At 41.0% G+C, this 23,901-nt stretch overlaps 2 protein-coding genes across 2 annotated transcripts in view; one reads left to right on the top strand and one right to left on the bottom strand.

The window, feature by feature from the left end:
- LOC134207485 (neuropeptide Y receptor type 2-like) overlaps positions 1–23,901 on the top strand; it is a 241,911-nt gene that overhangs the window by 203,720 nt on the left and 14,290 nt on the right. The window lies entirely within an intron of this gene.
- Positions 2,700–23,563, bottom strand: LOC134207768 (uncharacterized). Its single transcript, XM_062683642.1, has 3 exons — positions 23,162–23,563; positions 22,685–22,847; positions 2,700–2,872 (listed from the first exon to the last, which is right to left on the bottom strand). Exons 1-3 carry the CDS (start codon positions 23,418–23,420, stop codon positions 2,770–2,772), a joined length of 525 nt encoding a protein of 174 aa, XP_062539626.1. The 5' UTR covers positions 23,421–23,563; the 3' UTR covers positions 2,700–2,769.

Here is a 23,901-nt window from a genome sequence, read left to right as displayed (position 1 = left end):
CAGGTGTTCGCCATTCGCCAAGTACTGCAGAAATGCCGCGAATACAACGTGCCCACACATCATCCATTCATCGACTTCAAAGCCGCATATGATACAATCGATCGGGACCAGCTATGGCAGCTAATGCACGAACACGGTTTTCCGGATAAAGTGACACAGTTGATCAAAGCGACGGTGGATCGGGTGATGTGCGTAGCTCGAGTTTCAGGGGTATTCTCGAGTCCCTTCGAAACCCGCAAAGGGTTACGGCAAGGTGATGGTCTTTCGTGTCTGCTATTCAACATCGCTTTGGAAGGGGTAATACGAAGAGCAGGGATTAACACGAGTGTTACAATTTTCAAAAAGTCCGTCCAGCTATTTGGCTTCGCCGACGACATAGATATTATGGCACGTAACTTTGAAAAGATGGAGGAAGCTTACATCAGACTGAAGAGGGAAGCCAAGCGGTTCGGACTAGTCATCAACACGTCGAAGACAAAGTACATGATAGAAAGGGGTTTAAGGGAAGACAATGCGAGCCACCCACCGTGAGTTTGCATCGGTGGTAGAAGAACTTGTGTACTTGGGCTCACTGGTGACTGCCGAAAATGATACAAGCAGAGAAATTCGGAGACGCATCGTGGCTGGCACTCGTACGTACTTTGGACTCCGCAAGACGCTCTGATCGAATAGAGTTTGCCGCCGTACCAAACTTACAATCTACAAAATGCTCATTAGACCGGTAGGCCTCTACGGACACGAGACCTAGACGATGCTAGTGAAGGGCCAACGCCCACTTGGAGTTTTCGAAAGGAAAGTGCTGCGTACCATCTATGGTCAGGTACAGATGGCGGACGGTACGTGGAGGAGGCGATTGAACCACGAGTTGCATGAGCTGCTGGGAGAACCATCCATCGTTCACACCGCGAAAATCGGACGACTGCGGTGGGGCGGGCACGTAGCCAAAATGTCGGACAGTAACCCGGTGAAAATGGTTCTCGACAACGATCCGACGGAAACAAGAAGGCGAGGTGCATAGCGGGCAAGGTGGATCGATCAGATGGAGGACGATTTGCGGACCCTCCGCAGGCTGCGTGATTGGCGAAGTACAGCCATGGACCGAGCTGAATGTAGAAGACTTTTAGGTATTGCACAGGCCACTCCGGCCTTAGTCTGGTAATAAAAAAAATGTCATGTCAAACTGTCGAAAAAAATGCACGCCAGAGTCAGTGCTCCTTTTATACACAAAGATAATCTTGTGGTGGTCCAAAAGGCCCGTAATTTATATTGATCTGATGTCCGTGTTGGGAAAGAAGAAACGGGATTGGTTGGATCTAAAATTTTTATTGGGCATGACAAGAATTGAAATTTTCAATAGTTTATAGTAAATAATTTTAAGTTTCGATGAAATCGACAAATTGCTGGAGAGTTTCCGAGTCGATTGACATATAAATCTTCAAAATCCATCAAAAATGAGTGCGCCATCAACGTTAAAATCTAACATGATTTCGTGACGGTTCCCAATTTTAGATTCTGATTTGACACCCAGTACCTTCGGGTAAGACTTTATCCAACGTCAAAAATCGACGAATCGTTTCGTAGTTTGGGTTTGACTCAATTAGTTTTCACGAATCTCGTCCTCTTATCTTTGGTTTATTTCCGCGTGACGCCTTTTCCTAGTCATAAACCTAACGAATGGACCCAACATCATTCCCCTCCCAACTCTTCCTCAATAGAAGAAGAAAACAAATGGCAGACACTTATCCTTATGACTCGGGAGGGAAAGTCCACCCAGAAAACCACAATTGCTACTATCACATCATCTTGCGAATGTTTGGGTTTGCCAAACTGGAAGTTTCCCAAACGTTACACACACACACAGTACAACACGTCTGGATGTCCTTCACCTTCAACGTCCCATCTCAAACCATTGGGTACTGTTATTAATTGCCATAAGCCATTTCGAACAACAACACACCACCGATTAGGGAAACACAACCATGAACCCAGAAGGAGACCGTTTTCTCATAGCTGTCAGGTTCGAGTTCGTCATTTTCTGCACGTATCGTAGTAAATTAGATCATCCCTCCTTTACAGACCGGACTCTATTGTGGTGTGGTGGCAGCGAACCGTCGCCGGTTCGAGTAAAGTTGCGAGACCACTGGACAGGAGATTTCCGGACCGCCCTTCCCCAAAAACTCATAAATTGTAGTTGCGCTTTTTCTCTTGCAGGCAGGGTTTTATCGCATTAACAAAATTATTCCGGAAAACCTGTACCACTAAAGTTGAAGCTGTTGGAAAGCAGCTTTGCTGCTCATTGTTCTCGACCCTTTATGCTTTTCGTTGTCGGTGGGGAAAGTTATAACGGATGTGCCAGTTCCGAGTAGCGATCCAGACAAGAGAAAGCTAATCCGTGGTATATGATGAGAGATACCACTTTCCACACCAACAATTTATTCAACTATCCATCCACACTTGCCTTCCTCGAATGGATTATTGTTCCGCCAGACGGTTACATTCCCCAGTTGCATGGTTTTAAAGAACAATTCACATAATTCTAGTGGAAGCTTGAGATCTCAAATAAAGCAGACTTTTCTTCACACCCGTGGCAGTCGTCGTTATCCGTCCACTTGTGAGGATTCTCGCATTTCAAGATGTGCTGCTTGTCAACTAAATGAACACAATTCAAGAGAGACTGACAGTGATACACAGATTTGGAATTCAGTGCAGAAGTTTATTAAGCGAATGTCCGTTGTTCGAGCTCTGGTTTGCATGTCGGCAGGTTTTGATTCAGCGGCAGGAAGTACGCTCGACACAAAGTGTTCCATTTCGGTCGTACCCTACGGGACAGGGGGCGCAGAATGCTCCGTATGGGGTGTCGATGCAGGGTAAGCTGGAAGAAGATGAATTTTATTAGTAGCTTACGAAATGATGAGGAATGTGAATTGTTTATGATGGTGTTGATATCTCGTGAAAATTTATATCTCGGACACAATCACACCTAGGAATCCTAGGATACTTTTTGACGTAGGACTTACGTCTCTCTTTACTATACCGGGTGTCATTTCAAAATATTCGAATCGACCGCGTTACGCTGTGTTGAAAGATTTTAAACGATAATAGCGTTCGTCTCAGTGGACGAATTTCTGCGGTAAGCCCCTCAATCGACAGATTTCAAGTATGCCTTCCATGTCCATGCTTGATAAGACCCGAAAAACTTGTTTCAATAGGCATGAAACTGTTTTCAATGAAAAACATTGAGATCAAGGGAACCTATAAATATGGGTACCGCAAAATTCTTGCATCATTCCATTACCACGTTCTGATTGGTGCAGACACCAGCGAATGAGCAGTCGCTGGGTCTGCCGAGAAGCCATAAAATAGCGCAACGCGATTTTTTCCTTTCATTCTGACCGGGACAAGCGAAGCAACCGCATCATTGATTGAACAGCACTCACACCTTTTAGCAGGGAATGAAGTCTGCACCGACCGCTTTTTCGGCTCGACACCATCGAAGCGACCATCATCAGCCGAAACCTAGCCAGTACATCAGCAGTCCACCCTACAGACCCGACAAAGCAGCAATGCTGAGCAGATACCGGCAGCAGCAGCAGAGTCGAGCCGAGACCGGCCGGCATCGGTGCTGAGCCGAGACAGGCTGAAGAAAAACCACATGATGCAGCATGTATGTCCAAAAAACAAACGGTTCTTCAGAGAGCCAATAATAGAGATCAATATCAATGCTTTCAATACCCTTCGGGATAGAAATTGTACTTGGGTGCCAAATCCAATATTCTAGAGATAAAATTTTATGCGTGATTTCTATAAATAGCGTCAAAACTAACAGTGGATAATTTTTCTGATTTAAACGCGAAGTGGACGAAGGACTTCGCTTGACCATGCCTTTAAAGATTCATAAGATGTCCAAATCTCTCACATAATCTTATTTGGATAAAAAAACACCGATAACAGCTCGAACATTAATAAACTATCAATCGATTTTTCATCAAATGTTGGATTTTTTGGCATTGATAAAAAAATATGTAGATAAACATTGTTTGATACTGACCGCACACAAAGCGAACGTGACTGAATGATCGTCCCATGTTAGGGGAGAACGGTCCAAAATGCACCCCTTAAGCTTTTTCGATGTTTTCGCCCATATAAACAAAAATACCCAACCATTTCAACGTATAGGTGCAAAATTTACAAACCCAGCTACATTTCACAATGATCTCCTATTCAAAACAATAAGGTTTTCATGACTTTCTAACGCATTTAAAAAATGTTTTAAAAATGGGCCTGGGGCAAAACGCCCGAAAGGTGGTCTAAAATGACTCAATTGCATGTAAAATGACGGTGAACGCATGGTTGTTTGTTATTTCTTAATGGATTGAACTTCAATCTTACGGATGTGGTGGAAGAATAGCAAATCGTTAAATTTTAGTGAATATGAAGGGATTTTGCTAAATTTTTCCAATGGAGCTCAATGATGGATAACTAATTATGAATTGTAATGGTAATATTCGTTCATAAATGTACTACAACAGTTTATATGAGTGATTTTATGAGTGAGGCCATTTTGCCCCAGGGGTGCATTTTGGACCGTTCTCCCCTACCAATTCTAAATCTTATCACCCGGAATCCCATGTCCGGGTGTTTCCTTCCTTCTACTACTAACAATTTTGTCTCAGAAAAGAGCACGTACTTCCCACCTGAACTGCAATTTTAAGCTCGCTTGCCCGGCTTATGGCCCGTTTACATATGAGCTAGTTCTAGCGGACAATCCACTATCCGACAATACTAGCACGAAATTAGCATAGTGCAAACACTTATTAGCTAGGACAATTCCTGTTTACATTGGGCTAATATCGTGCTAGTATTGTCGGACAGTGCATTGTCCGCTAGAACTAGCTCATATGTAAACGGGCCATTATTGGCCTGTATCTAGCGAAAAGTCCCGTTAGGAAATAGACGCCAGCAGCGAGCAACAAGCGTAAAAAAGAAGAAGCCCTTCTCGAACGCGTTGATGATGATGACGCTTTGGCTGACAAAGAAGCGGGATACAAGACACTAGCTGATTGGCACACCAATTGGGAAGCAGGGAAGATTCAAAATAAGGTATAAAAGAAAAGTGCATTCGCTCGCAGAGCATTCAGTCTTTTTTATACTATCACTAGAAATTCGCGGTTATTTGAAAAGATCGTTTTCTTACTTTTTGCACTTAGCCGAAACAAACAGCCTTTTTCAAGGCTCTAAGAGTTAAAAATAATGTTCTCCTTCAATCGCTATCGCTATCGCTATCGCTATCTCTTCAGTGGAAGGGCTGAGATACAGTCTACATCCCAAGTAACAATTTTCATGCCTGTTAGATTTATTTAATTCTTATAGCGGATTTTTGAAAGCAGTCACCATGGCTAGTTGCTCAGATTTATTGGCGATCTTATTGCTATCAATAAACCTCTAATAAATCTATTCGAAAAGCTTCAAACGTCAAATGCCGACTGGTCTTGTTAGCAGCTCTACGGTTGTAACGAAGAGCATAATAAGTCCAATTTTCAAAGCTTGATCAAAGCCATAATTTTGGGTCGTAATGTGGTCAAATGAATAACCCCAATAAGAATATTTACATAGCGAAGGGTTTATAACGGTGTTTAATAAGAGCAACATTTTTCTGATCGAAATCTATGATGGCCATACTGGAAATGGGGAGCCATCTTCAAGTCAGTGAAATTTATCACTGGAATTTATGATTAGACGCTATTTTCGCCGCAAAAGACACGTTTTTGGTAAAGGATATAAAAAACAAACATATTTGGGTGTAATATTGATTAATTTAGTGAAGGTTTACGTTATTGATGTTATAATAATTTTAAATTCATTGCCCAAAACTATATTATTTTGCGGGCGCGTAGTGCTTAATCTCATTTTTGCACTAGCTTTCACCATGAAATCGAGCGCGCACCTCATTTCCATGAAAGTACATTGGAAAAAAACTTGAAAAAGTATTATTTTGTAGTCATCCTCATCATGATTTTCATCAACACTTTAGTTTGTTATTATTTGTTTGCAAGATTTTGTTTCTCTTTTTTCAAAGCAAATTTTTGACAGCTGCCGCAGCCAAATTCCCTTCTTTGTGGGCGGCTTGAAACGGATTTTTATATACTCTTATAAGAGGTTTATAGTGGTAATCTAGAGAGGGCCATATGGACATATCTTACTCTTATAGTGGTCATTAGAAGGTAATCATGTAGTAATGGGTTTTATTGTCAGTTCTTGTAGTAATTCGATCTTGAAAACCATTTCTAGAGCGGAATAAAACTTGAAATGTTACTTGGGCATCCCCTGCTGAGCCAACTTGTGGTTTATTTCGGCAGTCCTTCAGTGGGAAGGTTGCCACTGTCGACGCTAATATTTCGTGACCGGACAGATAGGGTAAAATGCCCAATAGTGGACCCCCTAGTAGCGAAATTTTGCTCTTCCTGGCATAAGGAGTGGAAATTGTCAAAATATTAATTTTGCGTGATGTCTAACATCAAGCTCTGCATCTCCTCTTCACGATACATACATAAAACACTCAAATACTCGACGTTATTCTTTGAAATTAACATTCTAAAGTTGGACTAAATTTGCCCTATAGTAGACCCCCTGGGGGTCCATAATAGGAAATTGCTATATATAGTCGACACTTCATTTGATTTTCATGTTTCGTTTCGGGACGTTCTTCTTCCCTATTATGGACCCCCCAAAATATTCCTATAATGGACACTCTCGTGTTCATTTTTTAAAGAATTGTAAAAAATCAACTAATTTTACTTTCCAGATCATTTTCAATGCATGTAATCAAATCATAGGACTGTAAGGTAGGTTCTCCCGATGGAATTTCATAGCAAAATATTTCCATTGTGCTGTAATAATGAAAAAATGTCTGGAGGGTCCACTATTGGTTGGGGGTCCACTATTGGGCACTTTACCCTACTTCCTGATTTTTTTTTGATGATTCTTGTTCGAGGTAGATTTGATTTCTGTGTCGGTTTGATGAGAAGATTTTGCCATGGAATGGTATGCAACGCCGATTATTTATCCAAAATAGTTGATGTAAGAAATTTGGACATATTATGTATCTTAAAGGCATGGTCAAGTCAAGTCCTACGTCCACTTTGCGGTTATGTCACAGACATTACCCACTGTTCGTTTTGTTTGTTTGGACGAGGTTTTTTCATATTTAAGCTGAAAAGAAGGCATGTTTCAACTGATAAGTATTAAATTGCTTTTATAAAAGTTGTTAATGTTGCTTGAATTCTAATTTTGTTTTAAGAGTCAATCTAATCTAATAGTTTCCCGAAAAAAATTGACTTTCGAACATCTAATTTTAATTGAAATTGGCGGACCAAATGTTGATCAATCAGATGCACTAAATTTTTTTTACAATTCCGGATCACAATACTACAAATCAGTAGTTTGTGTTTTAGTGATAAAATGGTCTACTTTTCCATACCATTGAACTCGGCAAGCCACGTTGGATAAACGTACAATACAACTCGTGCTGAAAAAATCATCTAACCTAGCGGCACAAAATAACTATCCAAGCATGATTTTTGAAATGTCTGTCTTGTTGGCAGGCCACATGCCACAAATTTGAAAATAAATACCTTCAAGTTATTTTAACAAATGCGTACCTCCGGGTATTTTGAACGTCCCTTAATATTTCCTAGTTATTCTATGGCCTGCTGATCAAACGGTCGAATGTTCGAAAACATCATTGAAACTTCTCAGTTTTATCGCTGTTGTAATGTACTAAGTACGTACCTTCCGGAGCATGTATGAAGATGGAAATAGGAACGCCCTAGTGGAGCTAACCTATAATGTACTACGCGTCTCCACGCACTGTCCATTCCAGATTGCTGATTCGCTGACGCGTGGCGCGTTATTCCCTAAGAGCTGCCGGCTAAAAGGCGTTTTGCCTCATGAGGTTTCCAGCAACGAAATATCATCACTTTTTTTTTAATGTGAATACAGTAATATCCCGATTTTGTCACCCCCCTGGTGAATTTTGGGGTGATAAAACAGGGTATGTGACAAAATTGGAAAAAAAATATTTTCATTTTTTTAATTCATTCCACGAATATGAATTAATTTATGCCTTGGAAAGGCAAAATGCGTGAACGGTACCCGTTATTTTTTGTCGAAATAGCTTACAGAATATTTCCCAGGTACTCAAAAGTCGTTGGTAATAAACTACAGGCGGTGAAAGTTATTTCATGAAAATCAATGTTGTTTTTGGTATTATTTACGAAAATAAAAAGAATGACAATTTTTTGGGGTGACAAAATCGGGTCGAAAACGTGACAAAATCGGGACGTGATAAAATCGGGTCGAAAACGTGATAAAATCGGGGGTAGACAAAATCGGGGGTAGACAAAATCGGGGAGTGATAAAATCGGGTCAGTACTGTATTATCAATATGATTGAGATTCTTATTTTAATATAGCATTAGCTAGCTACATTGTTTAACTGTTGTATGTAGTAGAAACATCCATGAAAATCCTTATAGCTAAGGCATAAAAGCAGTCTATGCTTAGCCAGAGCATATTGCTCCTCCTTCCCCTAAAGAGTCGCAATAAGCAATTAAAACACATTTATTTTTGGTGTAATTATACTCTGCCCGCAAAAAATGGCGGCAGAAACTCCGCGTAGGGTGGGTGGCGATATGTTTATTATTTTTGTTGTTCAAATTTCAAGGCCTACTTTTCATGCCCTTAAAGCTTACTGTCAAGTATCTGAACATCTTCTTTATAATAAAAATTAGTTGAGATTTTCTTCCTGACGATTTAACTCGCGAACGGGATAACCGATTTGCAAGATTTTTCCCTAATCGATTCGTTTTGGGATCCGCAAGGTTTGTATATACAAAAAGTTGGTGAATTTAACGGGGAAATGTAAAAAAAAATCATTAGAATACAATTTTGGGTCCGCTGTTAAGGAAAACAAAATAAACCCACGAAAATTGATCTAGAGTGCGGTGCTGCAAATAGTTCGGATTGGAGTTGGATTGGAGTTGGATTGGATTTGGATTGGATTGGATTTGGATTGGATTGGGATGGGATTGTATTTGCATAGGATTTGGATTGGATTGGATTTGGATTGGATTTGGATTGGATTGGATTTGGATTGGATTTGGATTAGATTTAGATTGGTTTGATTGATTTGGTTTGGACTTGGATTGGTTTGGATTGGATTTGATTGGATTTGATTGAGTTGGATTGGAGTTGGATTGGGTTGGATTTTGGTTGGATTGATTTGGATTGGATTGATTGATTTGGATTGATTGGATTGATTGATTGGATTGGTTTGGATTTGATTGGTTTGGATTGGATTTGGATTGGATTTGGATTGGTTTGGATTGATTGGATTGGATTTGATTGATTTGATTGGTTTGGATTGGTTTGGATTGGATTTGGATTGAATTTGATTGGATTGGATTGGTTTGGATTGGTTTAGATTGGATTTGGACTGGGTTGGATTGAAGTTGGTTGGATTGACTGGATTGATTGGATTGGATTGGTTGGATTGACTGATTGGATTGGATTTGATTGACTGGATTGGATTGAATTTGGACTGGTTTGGATTGGATTTAGATTGGTTTGGACTGGTTTGGTTGGGTTGATTGGGTTGGATTGGTTTGGATTGGATTTGATTGGTTTGGATTGGTTGGATTGATGGATTGGATTTGATTGGTTTGGATTGGTTTGATTGGATTGGATTGGTTTGGATTGGTTTGGACTGGATTTGGATTGGTTTGGATTGGTTTGGATTGGTTTGACCGATTTGATTGGATCTGGACCGATTTGGATTGAATTTGATTGGATTGACTGGGTTGATTGAAGTTGGACTGTGGATTGGACTGACTGGTTTGGACTGGATCTGACTGAACCTGATTGGATCTGATTGGTTAGATTGGTTTGGATTGGATTGGATTGGATTTGGATTGGGTTGGTTGGATCTGATCGATCTGGATTGGTTTGGATTGATTTGGATTGGTTTGGATTGGTTTGATTGGATTTGACTGGTTTGGATTGGTTTGGATTGGTTTGGATGGGTTTGGATTGATTTGGACTGGATCTGGATTGACCTGGACTGATTTTGGATCGATTTGGTTGGTTTGATTGATTTGACTGATTGGATTGGATTTGATTGATCTGGTTGATTGGATTGGATTGGATTGATTGGTTTGGATTGGATTTGATTGGATTGGATTGGATTGGTTTGGATTGGTTTGGATTGGTTTGGATTGGTTTGGATTGGTTTGGATTGATTTGGATTGGTTTGGATTGGATTGATTGGTTTGATTGGTTTGGTTGGATTGGACCGATTGGATTGGTTTGGATTGGTTTGATTGGATTGACTTGGACTGGATTTGATTGGTTTGGATTGGTTTGACTTGGATTGATTGATTGGATTGGTTGGATTTGATTGGATTGGATTGGTTTGGATTTGGATTGGATTTGGTTGGATTTGGATTGACCTGGTTGATTGGTTGGATTGGATTGACCTGATTGGATTTGGATTGGATTGGATTTGATTGGTTTGGATTGATTGGTTTTGATTGGATTGGATTGGATTTGGATTGGTTGGATTTTGGATCGGTTTGATTGGATTGGATTGGTTTGGATTGGTTGGATTTGGTTGGATTGGATTGGTTTGGATTGATTGGTTTGGATTGGTTTGGTATTGGTTTGGATTGGATTTGTATTGGTTTGGATTGGATTTGACAGGATTTAGATTGGATTTAGATTGGATTTGGACCGATTTGGATTGGTTTTGGATTGATTGGATTGGTTTGGATTGAATTTGCATTGGATTGGTTTGGATTGGTTGGATTGGTTTGGATTGGTTTGGATTGGTTTGGATTGGGTTTGGATTGGTTTGGTTGGTTTGGATTGGTTTGGTTTGGATTGGACTGACCGATTTGGTTGGTTTGGATTGGACTGGACCGATTTGGATTGGACTGATTGGACTGGTTTTGGATTGGTTTGATTGGATTTGTACTGGATTTGGATTGGTTTGGATTGGATTTGATTGGTTTGGTTGGATTTGGATTGGTTTAGATTGGTTTAGATTGGTTTGGATTGGATTGGATTGATTTGGATTGGATTGATTTGGATTTGATTTGGATCGGATTTGGATTGGTTGAATTTGCATTGATTTGGATTGGTTTGATTGGTTTGGATTGGTTTGATTGGATTGGATTGATTTGGATTGGATTTGATTGGATTGATTGGATTTGATTGATTGGATTGGTTGGATTGTGATTGGTTTGGATTGGTTTGGATTGGTTTGATTGATTTGATTGATTTGATTGATTTGGATTGATTTGGATTGATTTGGATTGGATTTGATTGATTGATTTGGATTGGATTTGTATTGATTTGGATTGGTTTGGATTGATTTGGATTGATTTGGATTGAATTGGATTGATTTGGATTTGGATTAGATTTGGATTGAATTTGGATTGGATTTGGATTGGATTTGGATTGGATTTGGATTGGATTTGGATTGGATTTGAGTTGGATTTGGATTGGATTTGGATTGGATTTGGATTGGATTTGGATTGGATTTGGATTGGATTTGGATTGGATTTGGATTGGATTTGGATTGGATTTGGATTGGATTTGGATTAGAAGGCGGATTAAATGTGGATTATAAGTTCGATGTTATAAGTTATGAATTTGGATGAAATATGAATTTTATTTGGATGTGTACCGAATAGATTTGAATTGAATCTCAAATGGTTTTGGATTTTATTCGAAGCTAGTCGTCCCGGCAGACGTTGTCCTGCGTAGTAGGCGAAAATGTGCGTTCTGGAGCTGGACTGCCCACACAGAAAAAAAATAATGAAAACTAATGAGCGCGTAAATATTAAGGACGTTTGAAATTACACTACTCTGGGCGCACATACTTTTCCAACAAGTTTACCCTAAATTTATGCAATTTGTATATAATTATGTCAATTTCTATAAGATGAATCATGTCAAAAGTGACATAATGCAATAGAAATCGCATACATTCAGGCGAAAATATCGTTTAAATATACGCCCTTTTTGGCATTCCCTTTATGTGCATTACTTTCGTGTAAAGTTCAACAACTTTTTCTATCTGCATGCATGCGAAATTTCCACACGAATCTTAATTTTAGTTTTTCACGATTTTTTCAACTTCTCTCGTGATTTTTGCATGAGGAACATCATATAAACCCGTCGGAAACGATAACGAACCTTATTGCCGAAGGAATGAAGAAAATTCAACTAGCCGTTTTTTAGTTATGCGGATACGAACACAGACCATTTCATTTTTATTATATAGATTGCTCTGCGTTGGATTTGGATTGGATTTAGAATGGCTGGATTGAATTTTAATTCGGATTGGATTTGCATTGGATTTGTATCGGATGTAGATTGGATTGGGATTCTATTTGTTTTAGATTTGGATGTTTTTGGAATGCATTTTTATTTGATTCAGAATAGACTTGGATTGGATTTGAATTGGATTAGATTAGGAATGATTGGAGGCACAGCAAATGCTGGGTAAAGCGTACAATTGGTACTTCGCGTACCTGAAGGAATAAAATAGACCCCATTTCGCGGTCCTTAGCCTCTTACCCAGCAACTCCTATCCCTACCTCCCCACGGTGCTGGCCGGGATACGAGCAACCTTAGGGAAGATCGGGTAACCAACCCCGGTGGGAACTATGGTCGTATGCTGACAGGGAAGGGGGGTTTGCTCCTCTTCGGAGGTGCAAATCTTATTGAGCGTCTGTTCTCCATGTCAGGATCGGCTCACAACAGCGTCTGTTCTCCATGTTAGGGGCGGCTGATCATCGTCCGAGTGCCAGCGAGGGACTCTAAGTGAAACTGTGCACCATGGTCCACCGGAAATAAGGAGGAATGGTCCTCCGGAAATTTAGGGGGTTTAGTGTCCGGCCCTGCAAGCCAGCAAAAAAAAACTCACGCAACGAACAATCAACAAGAGAGTACGGACCGGAACCATCGGCGAAGACCACTGCGACGAAAAGGGACTAGCGATTGGAAACTCGGTTCGTGGAACTGCCGAGTGGAATCTCTCAACTTCATCGGGAGCACACGCATACTCGCCGATGTGCTCAAGGACCGTGGATTGAGTGGACGATCTCATCTCAAGGTGAATAGACGCGTTTGTTCACTCGTTAGTTTGTTTTCGCTTGTGCCTTATTCGATCGTCAACGGTATTCACGGTCGAAATGTATAGTGAAACAACGGTGAAAAGTACGTTGGCATTCCTGTTCCCTGAGAATGCTGCTCAGCCGTCTTTAGTTGATATGGCTCGCTTTGTAAAAGCACTTAAAGGAGACCATTTGATGATGGATGCGGCGTACAAAATTTCGGACGAGAAGTCCGTATTTATACGTTTCAAGACCCAGGAGGCTATGATGTTTTCACTGGAAAACAATAGCGAAGTGCTTCCATTCAATTACACGAATGGCAAACATGCAATGGTACGAATGTCTATAGCGGGAAGAAACTCTCGATATGTGCGCGTGTATGATTTGCCGCCAGAAATATCGGATCTGGAATTATCAACGGTATTGTCTAAATATGGCAAGGTAAAGCGAACTGTGCGTGAACGATTCCCAGCCGAATTCCAGCTGGACATGTTTACTGGAGTACGTGGAGTATACATGGATATAGAAAATGCGATTCCAGAAGTGCTTTATTTTCACCATCGAAAAGGGAGGATTCACTACGATGGCATGAAGGTAAAGTGCTTTACGTGTAAGGCAGACACCCACCTGAAAAAGGTTTGTCCGACGAAGAAAGAACGTTTACGTGTTAATGCAATTCAACAGAAGCAAGCGATCGAGATGATAGAAGAAGATAAAAAAGAAGCCCTGGCTGCCGTCGGGAACGGTAATGATACCACCAACAACGGTGAACGAAACACGAACATCAAACCGAAAGCGAAAAAATTGAACGCAAAGCAACAGCAACCAATGGATTCCGTTTGCGTTCTGCTAACAAGCTACCTAGAAGCGAGGGTCAGAGTGATGACAGTCCCACTGTGCTCTCGTCAGGATCACCTATCGGGAAGCGGCGGTTCAGTGTACCAACGTATGAGTGGATTGCAGATGAAACCGAACGCAAACTAATTATTGAAGACGACAAGGCGAGAATAGCAACAGCACTTAATATTCCGCTGGAGCAGATAGAAGTTTATCATGATTAGTTTTTTTTTATTTAGCTTTAAGTGAAAAATGATTTTTAAATCAATACAAAAGGAGATTACGGCTCCGCAAAGTGTCATACACGACTGTGCCTAATAAATCAAATATTTAAAAAAAAGGACCGTGGATTCGGCATCGTAGCGCTGCAGGAGGTTTGTTGGAAGGGATCAATGGTGCGAACGTTTAGAGGTAATCATACCATCTACCAGAGCTGCGGCAACACACACGAGCTGGGAACAGCTTTCATAGTGATGGGCGATATGCAAAGGCGCGTGATCGGGTGGTGGCCGATCAATGAAAGAATGTGCAGGTTGAGGATCAAAGGCCGGTTCTTCAACTTCAGCATAATCGACGTCCATAGCCCACACTCCGGAAGCACTGATGATGATAAGGACGCATTCTACGCGCAGCTGGAACGTGAGTACGACAGCTGCCCAAGCCACGACGTCAAAATCATCATAGGAGATTTGAACGCTCAGGTTGGCCAAGAGGAGGAGTTTAGACCGACTATTGGGAAGTTCAGCGCTCACCGGCTGACGAACGAAAACGGCCTACGACTAATTGATTTCGCCGCCTCCAAGAATATGGCCATTCGTAGCACCTACTTCCAACACAGCCTCCCGTATCGGTACACCTGGAGATCACCACTGCAGACAGAATCACAAATCGACCACGTTCTGATTGATGGACGGCACTTCTCCGACATTATCGACGTCAGGACATATCGTGGCGCTAACATCGAGTCTGACCACTATCTGGTGATGGTTAAACTGCGCCCAAAACTATCCGTCATCAACAATGATCGGTACCGACGACCGCCGCGGTACGACCTAGAGCGACTGAAGCAACCTGATGTCGCCACTGCATACGCGCAGCATCTCGAGGCAGCGTTGCCGGAAGAGGGTGAGCTCGATGGGGCCCCTCTTGAGGACTGCTGGAATACAGTTAAAGCAGCCATTAACGACGCAGCGGAGAACAACGTCGGGTATATGAGACGAAGTCAACGGAACGATTGGTTCGACGAAGAGTGCAGACAGATTCTGGAGGAGAAGGACGCAGTGCGGGCGGTCGCGCTGCAGCAAGGTACCCGGCAGAACGTGGAACGTTATAGACGGAAGCGGAGACAGCAGACCCGCCTTTTTCAGGAGAAGAAACGCCGCCTGGAAGAAGCGGAGTGCGAGGAGATGGAACAGCTGTGCCGTTCTCAAGATACACGCAAGTTCTATCAACGCATCCCGCAAAGGCTTCGTGCCGCGAGCCGAAATGTGCCGGGATAAGGATGGGAGCATCTTGACGGACGAACGTGTGGTGATCGAAAGGTGGAAGCAGCACTACGAGGAACATCTGAATGGCGCTGAGAGTACAGGCAGTGAAAGTCAAGGCAGCGGAGGAGATGACTACGTCAGTTCAGCGGACGATGGAAGCCAACCAGTCCCCACCTTGAGGGAAGTTAAGGATGCCATTTAACAGCTAAAGACCAATAAAGCAGCTGGTAAGGATGGTATCGGAGCTGAGCTCATCAAGATGGGCCCGGAAAAGCTGGCCACTTGCCTGCACAAACTGATAGTCAGAATCTGGGAAACCGAACAGATACCGGGGGAGTGGAAGGAAGGGGTTATATGCCCCATCTACAGGAAAGGCGACAAACTGGAGTGTGAGAACTTTCGAGCGATCACCATCCTTAATGCCGCCTACAAAGTGATATCCCAGATCATCTTCCGTCGTCTGTCATGTACAAGACGCTAATAAGATCGGTTGTCCTCTATGGACATGAAACATGGACAATGCTCGAGGAGGACTTGCAAGCACTCGGAGTATTCGAGAGACGGGTGCTTAGGACCATCTTTGGCGGTGTGCAAGAAGACGGTGTGTGGCGGCGAACCCAGTATCCAGAAGGTAGCTAAAGCCGGAAGGGTACGATGGGCAGTAGACCTCTTCATGTTTTCAAAAAGTATCAAAAATTCAACCGGTCAGCCCAGAATCACAATTCTTATGCTAAAATAAGTCTCCTGTCAAATTTTCAGCTTATTCGGATAAAATTTCGAGGTGGTTCAAGTCGATTTAGTGTTTTTGGGCTATTTTCAATTTTGAAAAAAATCTAACAAGAGATATAAATGCCGAAAACTATCGCAACAACCTCTATTCGGAAGCTTTAGGTGTGCTCTACAAGTCTTGTGAACAATGCGATTCGTTTCGTTCATGTTTTGACCATGTTAAAGTGATTTTCGAGCTTTTAAGTGCATGAAACACTGTTTCCCCTAAAAGTCGTTGTTCCATGAAATTCTTGAATTCATGACAAATCATTGCTAATTTATTATATTATTATTCCTCTTTTTTCCCTGGACATTTGAGTAATATAATTGCCAATGTGCGATTTGCCGTTAGATTATTAAAAATCAGAAGCTGCACATTTGTCATAAATTTGCACGTCAGGATTTTTAAGAATTTAACGGTAAATCGCACATTGGCAATTATATTACTCAAATGTCCAGCGAAAAAAGAGGAATAATAATATAATAAATTAGCAATGATTTTTCATGAATGCACATCTATCTTGTCTTCAATGGCTCATGCGCATGTATTACGCTTTGCTCCGGTCGAAACAAGCGTGATCTTCGAAAGTTTTCAGTAGCCATCGAGCAAGTGAGTACAGAGTGCTGCGCTTCCGTTCGGTCGTTCAAAACACGATTCTTCTCTGTTTTCATATGGAACCGGGCGTGCATGTTTTAACTTTTAATGTCGCGAGACAGCGTATTAGTGTTATTTTCCATTCCATAGATCGTATCACTTACCGAAGTGAATCCAGATAAATTATCCTTTTATACTAAAACGATTTACTATCCCAAGACAATCGTGGAGATGCAGAGGTATAATCGGGCTCTATTAGCAACGAAAGTTGGACTAACAATCCTTTCCTTCCTATATGACCATAAGGACGTGACCGGCGCCGTTATTGACTGAAAATATTTCAGCTGCCGAAACGTGTACATTGAGAATGGGAAGCTAATCCCAAGCTCCATTTATTGTGTTCTCTGTAGGATTTCGCAAGTTCAGTCAATCACGGAGTAGCAACCACGAATTGTGCGGTCATAATGCTCATGCTTCAATTCGGGTAATCCAATTAGCATGAAAAGGACACCAGGCTACAACACTTGACTCCAGAATGGATCGTACTAGTGAGGAGTACAGGAACCGCAGGCAGTGTGGATCTCGCAACTCTGAAGATATTTTAAATATGAACCCAAGTTCTTTTTTGGCCTTAGCAATAACATTGCAATAATGAGCTCGGAATGTGAGCCCACTGTGAAGCTTAACGCCCAAATCTTGTACTTTCCCTTTGTAGGGGCTGTCCTTCGATGGTGTAGTCAAATACAATCGGTTTAGGGGAGGGTCGTTTGGCCGAAACCCATTCGGCTGAAAGCCATTTGGCCGAATGCCACTTGGCCGAAAGGGTCATTAGGCCGAAAGGGTCATTTGGCCGAAAGGGTCATTTGGCCGAATAAGTCATTTGGCCGAATAGTTCATTTGAAAAGCGAGAAATTAGGAATGAGTAGAGAGACGTCTCACTTCTCACTCTTCATTTTTTTCTTCTCACTGTAAAAAGTGAGAAGCGCGAAATAAGTAGTAAGACGTTTCACTACCCACTTCGCACTACTCACTTTTCACAGTGAGAAGTAAAGAGATAAATGAGAAGTGAGAAGTGATACGTCTCACTTCTCACTGCTTATTCATCAATTCTCGGCGTAAAAAGTGAGTAGTGCGAAGTTAGTAGTGAGACGTCTCACCACCCACTTCGCACTACTCACTTTTCACAGTGAGAAGTTCTCATTCCTTATTTCTCCCTTCTCGCTGTCAAAAGTGTGAAATGTGGAGTGAGAAGAGAGATGTCTCATTTCTCAATCCTCATTTATCACTTCACGCTGTAAGAAATGAGAAGCGTGAAATGAGTTGTGAGACGTCTCACTACTCACCTCACGCTTTTCACTTTTGACAGCGAGGAGTGAGAAATGAGGAATGAGAATTGGGACGTCTCTCTTCTTACTCCTAATTTCTCACTTTTCAAATGGCCTATTCGGTCAAATGATCCTTTCGGCCTTGTGATCCTTTCGGCCAAACGACCCATTAGGCCAAATGACTTTCGGTCAAATGACCCTTTCGGCCAAATGTCCCATTCGGCCAAATGACTTTCGGCCTTGGTCTGTTCGGCCAAATGGTATATTCGGCCAAACAACTTTCGGCCTAGTGGCATTCGGCCAAATGGCTTTCGGCCGAATGGGTTTCGGCCAAACGACCCTTCCCTGAAATTACAGGAAAGAAACGCTTGTCCGGATTTAAGCAATAGTGGATGTGATCCCTTCTTCAAAAATAGGCGTTTACTCGGATTAAGGCAATGGTAGATGTAATTCCTTCTTTAAAAAAACGCTTGCCCGGATTAAGGCAATGGTGGATGTAAATCCCTTCTTTGAAAATAGACGTTTGCCAGGGTTGAAGCTATGGTAGGTAGGCTCCCTTCTTTAGAAGCAGGCGCTTGCCCGGATTAAGGCAATGGTGGATGTGGTCCCTTATTTAAAAGTAGGTGTTTGCCCGTTACCGTGTTTGAATATGGCAATTATGGATAAGATTTCTTTCTTTAGAAGTAGACATTTTACCTTGATTTGTAGATATATGTTTTTCAATGAAAGCAAAGCTGTCTAGTATGACTAAAAGTGGGGCCCTTCTTATCCGTGCGGTAGGACGCGCGGCTACAAAGTAAGACCATACTGAGGGAGGCTGGGTTCGATTCCCGGTCAGGTCTAGGAAGTTTTCGGATTGGAAATTTTCTCGACTTCCCTGGGCAAATGTGTCATCGTGCTAGTCTCATGATAACACGAATGCAAAAATAGTAACCTGGCTTAGAAACCTCGTAGTGAATAACTGTGGAAGTGCTTAATGAACACTAAGCTGCGAGGCGGCTCTGTCCCAGTGTGGGGATGTAATGCCAATAAGAATAAGAAAAAGATGACTAAAAGTGATGTTATTCAATTGTAGACATGATGGGGTCTTCAGTAACCTTGCGAGCAAAGGCGTGGGATTGCCAATCCGGAGATGGCGAGTTCGATACTCATTCCGGTCTAGGACGTTTTTCGGGCTGGGAACATTCTCGACTGAGCATAGTGTATCCATTGTACTTGCCACACAGGATACATACTCATACAATGGTGGGCATAAAATATCTTTCAATTAGGCATAGTTCCAGTTGGAATGTAGAGCCATTAAAGATGAAAAGAAAGATATGATTTAATTTTAGAAATAAAGTCTGCGTTTGCAATGGGGCGAAGAAATATGATATCCATTCATAAACAGTTCGTTATTAGACAAAAATGTATGTATTTTTTCGATAATTAGTATCCATCTTTCTCAAAATTGTCAAATATTTTAAATAATCAATTTATGAAAAATAATTATACCAAAAATCCCTTCATTAGTTAATAATGCCAAATCCACTTAATGCAGAATGAAGGTCATTATATATGGGAACAGAATAACAAAACATGATATGGACTTGTTTGCTATAAGAGATAAAAGAACAGGCAACAATATCAAACATTTGCACCAAAATATCATTTAAATATCAGGATATGATTTGGATAAAAACAAACTAATGGCACATGATGTTGATCACTTCTACAAATTCTACAAATTCTACAAATTCTACAAATAGCACAACTTGATCTCCCTTTAGTGCAAAATATTGATACTGTCGTCTGATCTTTCATCTCTTATATCAATCATGTTCATGACGTTGCTATCTAATCAACATTTGATATAATTGAGCTATTTTCGACTACTCGGGAAGGCTCCGATGTTCATCCCATCAAAGACAAAGCAACGGGAAGGAATTTGATTTGTTGCTTATTTTGCTTTAAATCAATACCCAAGGTATTAATAAAGTACGCCTAATCCAGAAAAAAATGTCCGAAGAGTTGTATTGAAATAAGATAGAATAAATCAAATTTGATATGAAAATATCCTTAAACTTAATTGATGAACAGCATGAAACAGCATAGGATCCACCGTAAATGATTCCATGGGATATTTTTTTCCCTGTTACAACACGTGTTTAAGTATAGTCTGCACAACTAAATTCTTGAACAGACCTCACGTTTATTAGATAAATTTTGGCTGTGGTGTGAACATACCATATTTAAGTACGTAGGATTGAATAAATCATTGTTATATTAATCCGCGGATCTTACTAGAAGCTACTCAAACATTTTAAAGTAATCTTTGTGTACAACACCCATAATAATATTTCATTCTCCTCAAGGACCGCCAAAAACCAGTTTGTTAACCCTCGAGACTGAGCACTTATTTCTCATCGATTGATTGCGGTCAAAGTGTCACAAAATACAACGGGGTGGGGAAAAGGGAACTTCGACGCACCTCGGAGAAAAACTGCCATTTTGTTGCGGTTTATATCAAGTTTGAGCCAAATCTAGCAAAGCTGAGCTCTAGAGGTACTACTGAACTGAAAATGAAATAATTTCAATTATTGCTAAATTATTCGATTAGGTTTGAACTCAAGCGATCCTGGAATAAATAATCAGAAATAATAATCTTTCTTCTATCTATATATATAAAAACCAATCTATGTATGTATGTTCGCTAACTACTTCTGAACCACTTGGCCGATTTCAACCAAATTTGGTACAGACATTCTCTATCCTCAGAGGAAGTTAACAAAGGTGGGATGGTCATGTAGAAAAGGGGAGGGTGGTGGGAGGGTTTTGTTCAGAAAACGAACAATTCTGTGTAACTTTCAACTCCCAGGACCGATTTCAACCAAATTTTGTACACATATTCACTACGAGGAGGTAATCATATGGGAGGGATTTGGGAAAGGGGAGGGGTCTGGAGGAGGGGTTTTGTTTAGAAAACGGGCAATTCAAAGTAAATCATGAACCCTGTACTGATTTCAACCAAATTTGGTACAATACATTCTACATCATAAGGAAAAAGATAACAAAGGGATGGGATGGTCATTGGAAAAAGGGAGGGTATAGGGGAGGTGTTGTCTTTGGAAAACGAGCAACTCAGTGTAACTCCCAACCCCAGGACCGATTTCAATCAAATTTTGTACACATATTCACTATGAGGAGCCGATCGTACGGGAGGGAAATTTGGATAAGGGGGTAGGGGTCTGAAGGGAGGGTATTGTTCAGAAAACGGGCAATTTAGTGTAACTTCTGAATCCCTGTACCGATTTCAACCAAATTTGGTACACACATTTTCTATCCCTAGGAGAAGATAACAAAGGGGTGAAATGGCCGTTGAGAAAAGAGGAAGGGTAAAGGGAAAGCGGTTGTCTTTAGAAAACGGGCAATTCAGTGTAACTCCTGACCCCAGGACCAATTCTAAGCAGATTAAATGATTAAATCATTCAACTCTATGATTAAAGAGTATGGTTAATGAATTATAATTTTTGAAAATGATGACTGATAATGATTAATGATTAAATTCATTTTTGACAATAATTAACGATTATGAATAATAGATGAAAAACCGTTGGATTATGATTAACGATTACCGATCGTGATTAAATGTTGACACACTATGTGTATGGTTAATGATTAACGATCGATATGATTAATGATTGATGATTATGAATGATCAAATTGCATAGTGATCCATAATCGAGTAACCTTTATTCCAAATTTTAAAAGGTATGATAATTATATGATAATGATTCAAGATTAATAAATAAAAGCAAGGTATGCAATGATCCAATGTTCCAGCATAACTTCTGTACCCTTTGCCTGATTTCAACCAAATTTGGAACAAACATTCTTTTTCTTAAGAAGGCGAAGATGACAGGGATCGATCAACTCAACACTTCATCGAAATCATGGTTTGCCCAGAGAAAAGCAATGATTAAAGTGTTTCCTTCTGGACGGTAAATGTGATCATTTCTTTAAAAATAGACGTTTTTCCGGAATAAGGCATCGGTGTATGTTTTTCCTTCTTTAGAAATAGACGTTTGCCCGGAATAAAGCGATTTTGGGTTTGATCCCATTTTCAAAATCAGTCAATGTTTTCAAATGTAATCTACCTTCTTTAATCAAATGATGAAATATCAATAAGAAAACACAATTATCCTTTTGACCTATTCCAATTCCGATGGTGAAAAAACTGCGAATTAAACTGGCAACCTGAGCAAGGCCGGGTACATAAAGCTAGTAAAGAATAAATCATCAGAAGAGTTTCCCTAGGGTTCTATGAAGGATTTCTAGATTAAATTTGCCAAAAAATCTAGATGACATTAAATATTCGTTGCTTGTACTGTCTATCACCAGATTCGAACAAAAGCACAGAATTGTCATTTACTCGGACAGGGCATATTGCCCCCACTGCCACCTTCAAAAATATTTGATGACGACAGAAAACAACAGCAGAAGAAAAAAAGCTTACTCTGCCCCACGGCACCAGCTCGATGCACCATCCCCGCAAGCGACACTTCTGCCACTGAGCGTCGTCAGTTTGGCCGGCAACGGTTCCACGGCCGAATCGCACCGCTCGCACTTGTCCATCAGGGTGCGCAAATATTGGATCTCCTGCTCCATGTCCTTGGCCACTGAAATGGAAAAGACAACGACAAGTGTCAAGTGTTGGTTGAACAAGCGGAGGGATGAATTTTGATGACGGTTGTTCAAACGGAACGAATAAGAACGAAATGACAAATTTTGACTACGAAGAAATCCAAGTAGGAGAAAATGGTCTTCAACTCAAATTTGAAAAACTGATGCACTGGAAATTATTAGGAGAACGTAAAACATTTCAACGTGATTTATTGCTGATTTTCCACATTTCCACTTGAAGCATTGACCTTCAACATTTTATCCACCAACAATCCAATCCATCTTTCCACCACTGACAAACGATACTCACGTCGACACTTATCCGCAGCTAGGAACGGGAAATCGTCCTCCACTAAATTTTCGGCGTCCTCGTACGCATTGGTACCGTACCGGAAAGGCCGTCGGAAGTAATGATCCCGAGCGTCTCCGTATCGGCAGTACAGCAGAGTCGTCCTTCCGATAGCCTGGGCCGGACGAGGCAGATAATGGTTGTTGGCAGATCCACTTGAGGCGGGAAACGCAAAGAAGACGACCGCAACCACTAGAACTAGAGAGAAGTAGGCCATCATGGGGATAGCGCGAATCGGTCGTAGTTGGCTGTGCGAGTGGGCAGAACTGTTTCACTGACTGGGGGTTCGATGAAGGAAATTCTGCATCGGAATCGAATGGCGGAATTCGATATTGGAAGGAAATGATAAGCGAGTTTATGATGTTTTAGTGGTTTGGTTGGGACTGGATGGATAAAAAAAACTAAACTCGGTAGAGCAAACCGAGAGATGCAAGTATCGGTTTGGGGGCGTTCGATTCCGGCTAAATCGCATTAAAAAAATATGGAAAAGAAATGGGGCTTTAGTGCCAATTTGAGCATGGCCAACAAGTTAAACTAAAACTGTTTTTCCCTCATCATAGAAAAGAAATCAATTATGGTTTTAACCCAGATGAAAAATACAATATTAAAAAACTTGTTACTATGGGGGTAAATTAGTCATGTCGCCTGGTGGTAAAGTAAGCAAAGTTCTGTTAGAGCTCAAATTTCAACCTAAATAGGGT

Source organism: Armigeres subalbatus, chromosome 1, assembly GCF_024139115.2.
Source record: "Armigeres subalbatus isolate Guangzhou_Male chromosome 1, GZ_Asu_2, whole genome shotgun sequence".
In the NCBI taxonomy this organism is placed as follows: Eukaryota; Metazoa; Arthropoda; class Insecta; order Diptera; family Culicidae; genus Armigeres; species Armigeres subalbatus.
Note: the sequence above shows the minus strand (reverse complement) of the source record. Positions and strands in the feature narration are given on the sequence as shown.

Bases quoted from the DNA above. Each gene is read 5' to 3' on its own strand.
- LOC134207768 (XM_062683642.1), bottom strand. From the start codon at position 23,420: ATGATGGCCTACTTCTCTCTAGTTCTAGTGGTTGCGGTCGTCTTCTTT. The intron at 22,848-23,161 runs GTGAGTATCGTT...TTTCCATTTCAG, and splicing joins AGCTGCGGATAAGTGTCGAC to TGGCCAAGGACATGGAGCAG. The intron at 2,873-22,684 runs GTAAGCTTTTTT...ATCTTCTTCCAG, and splicing joins AGCTGGTGCCGTGGGGCAGA to CTTACCCTGCATCGACACCC.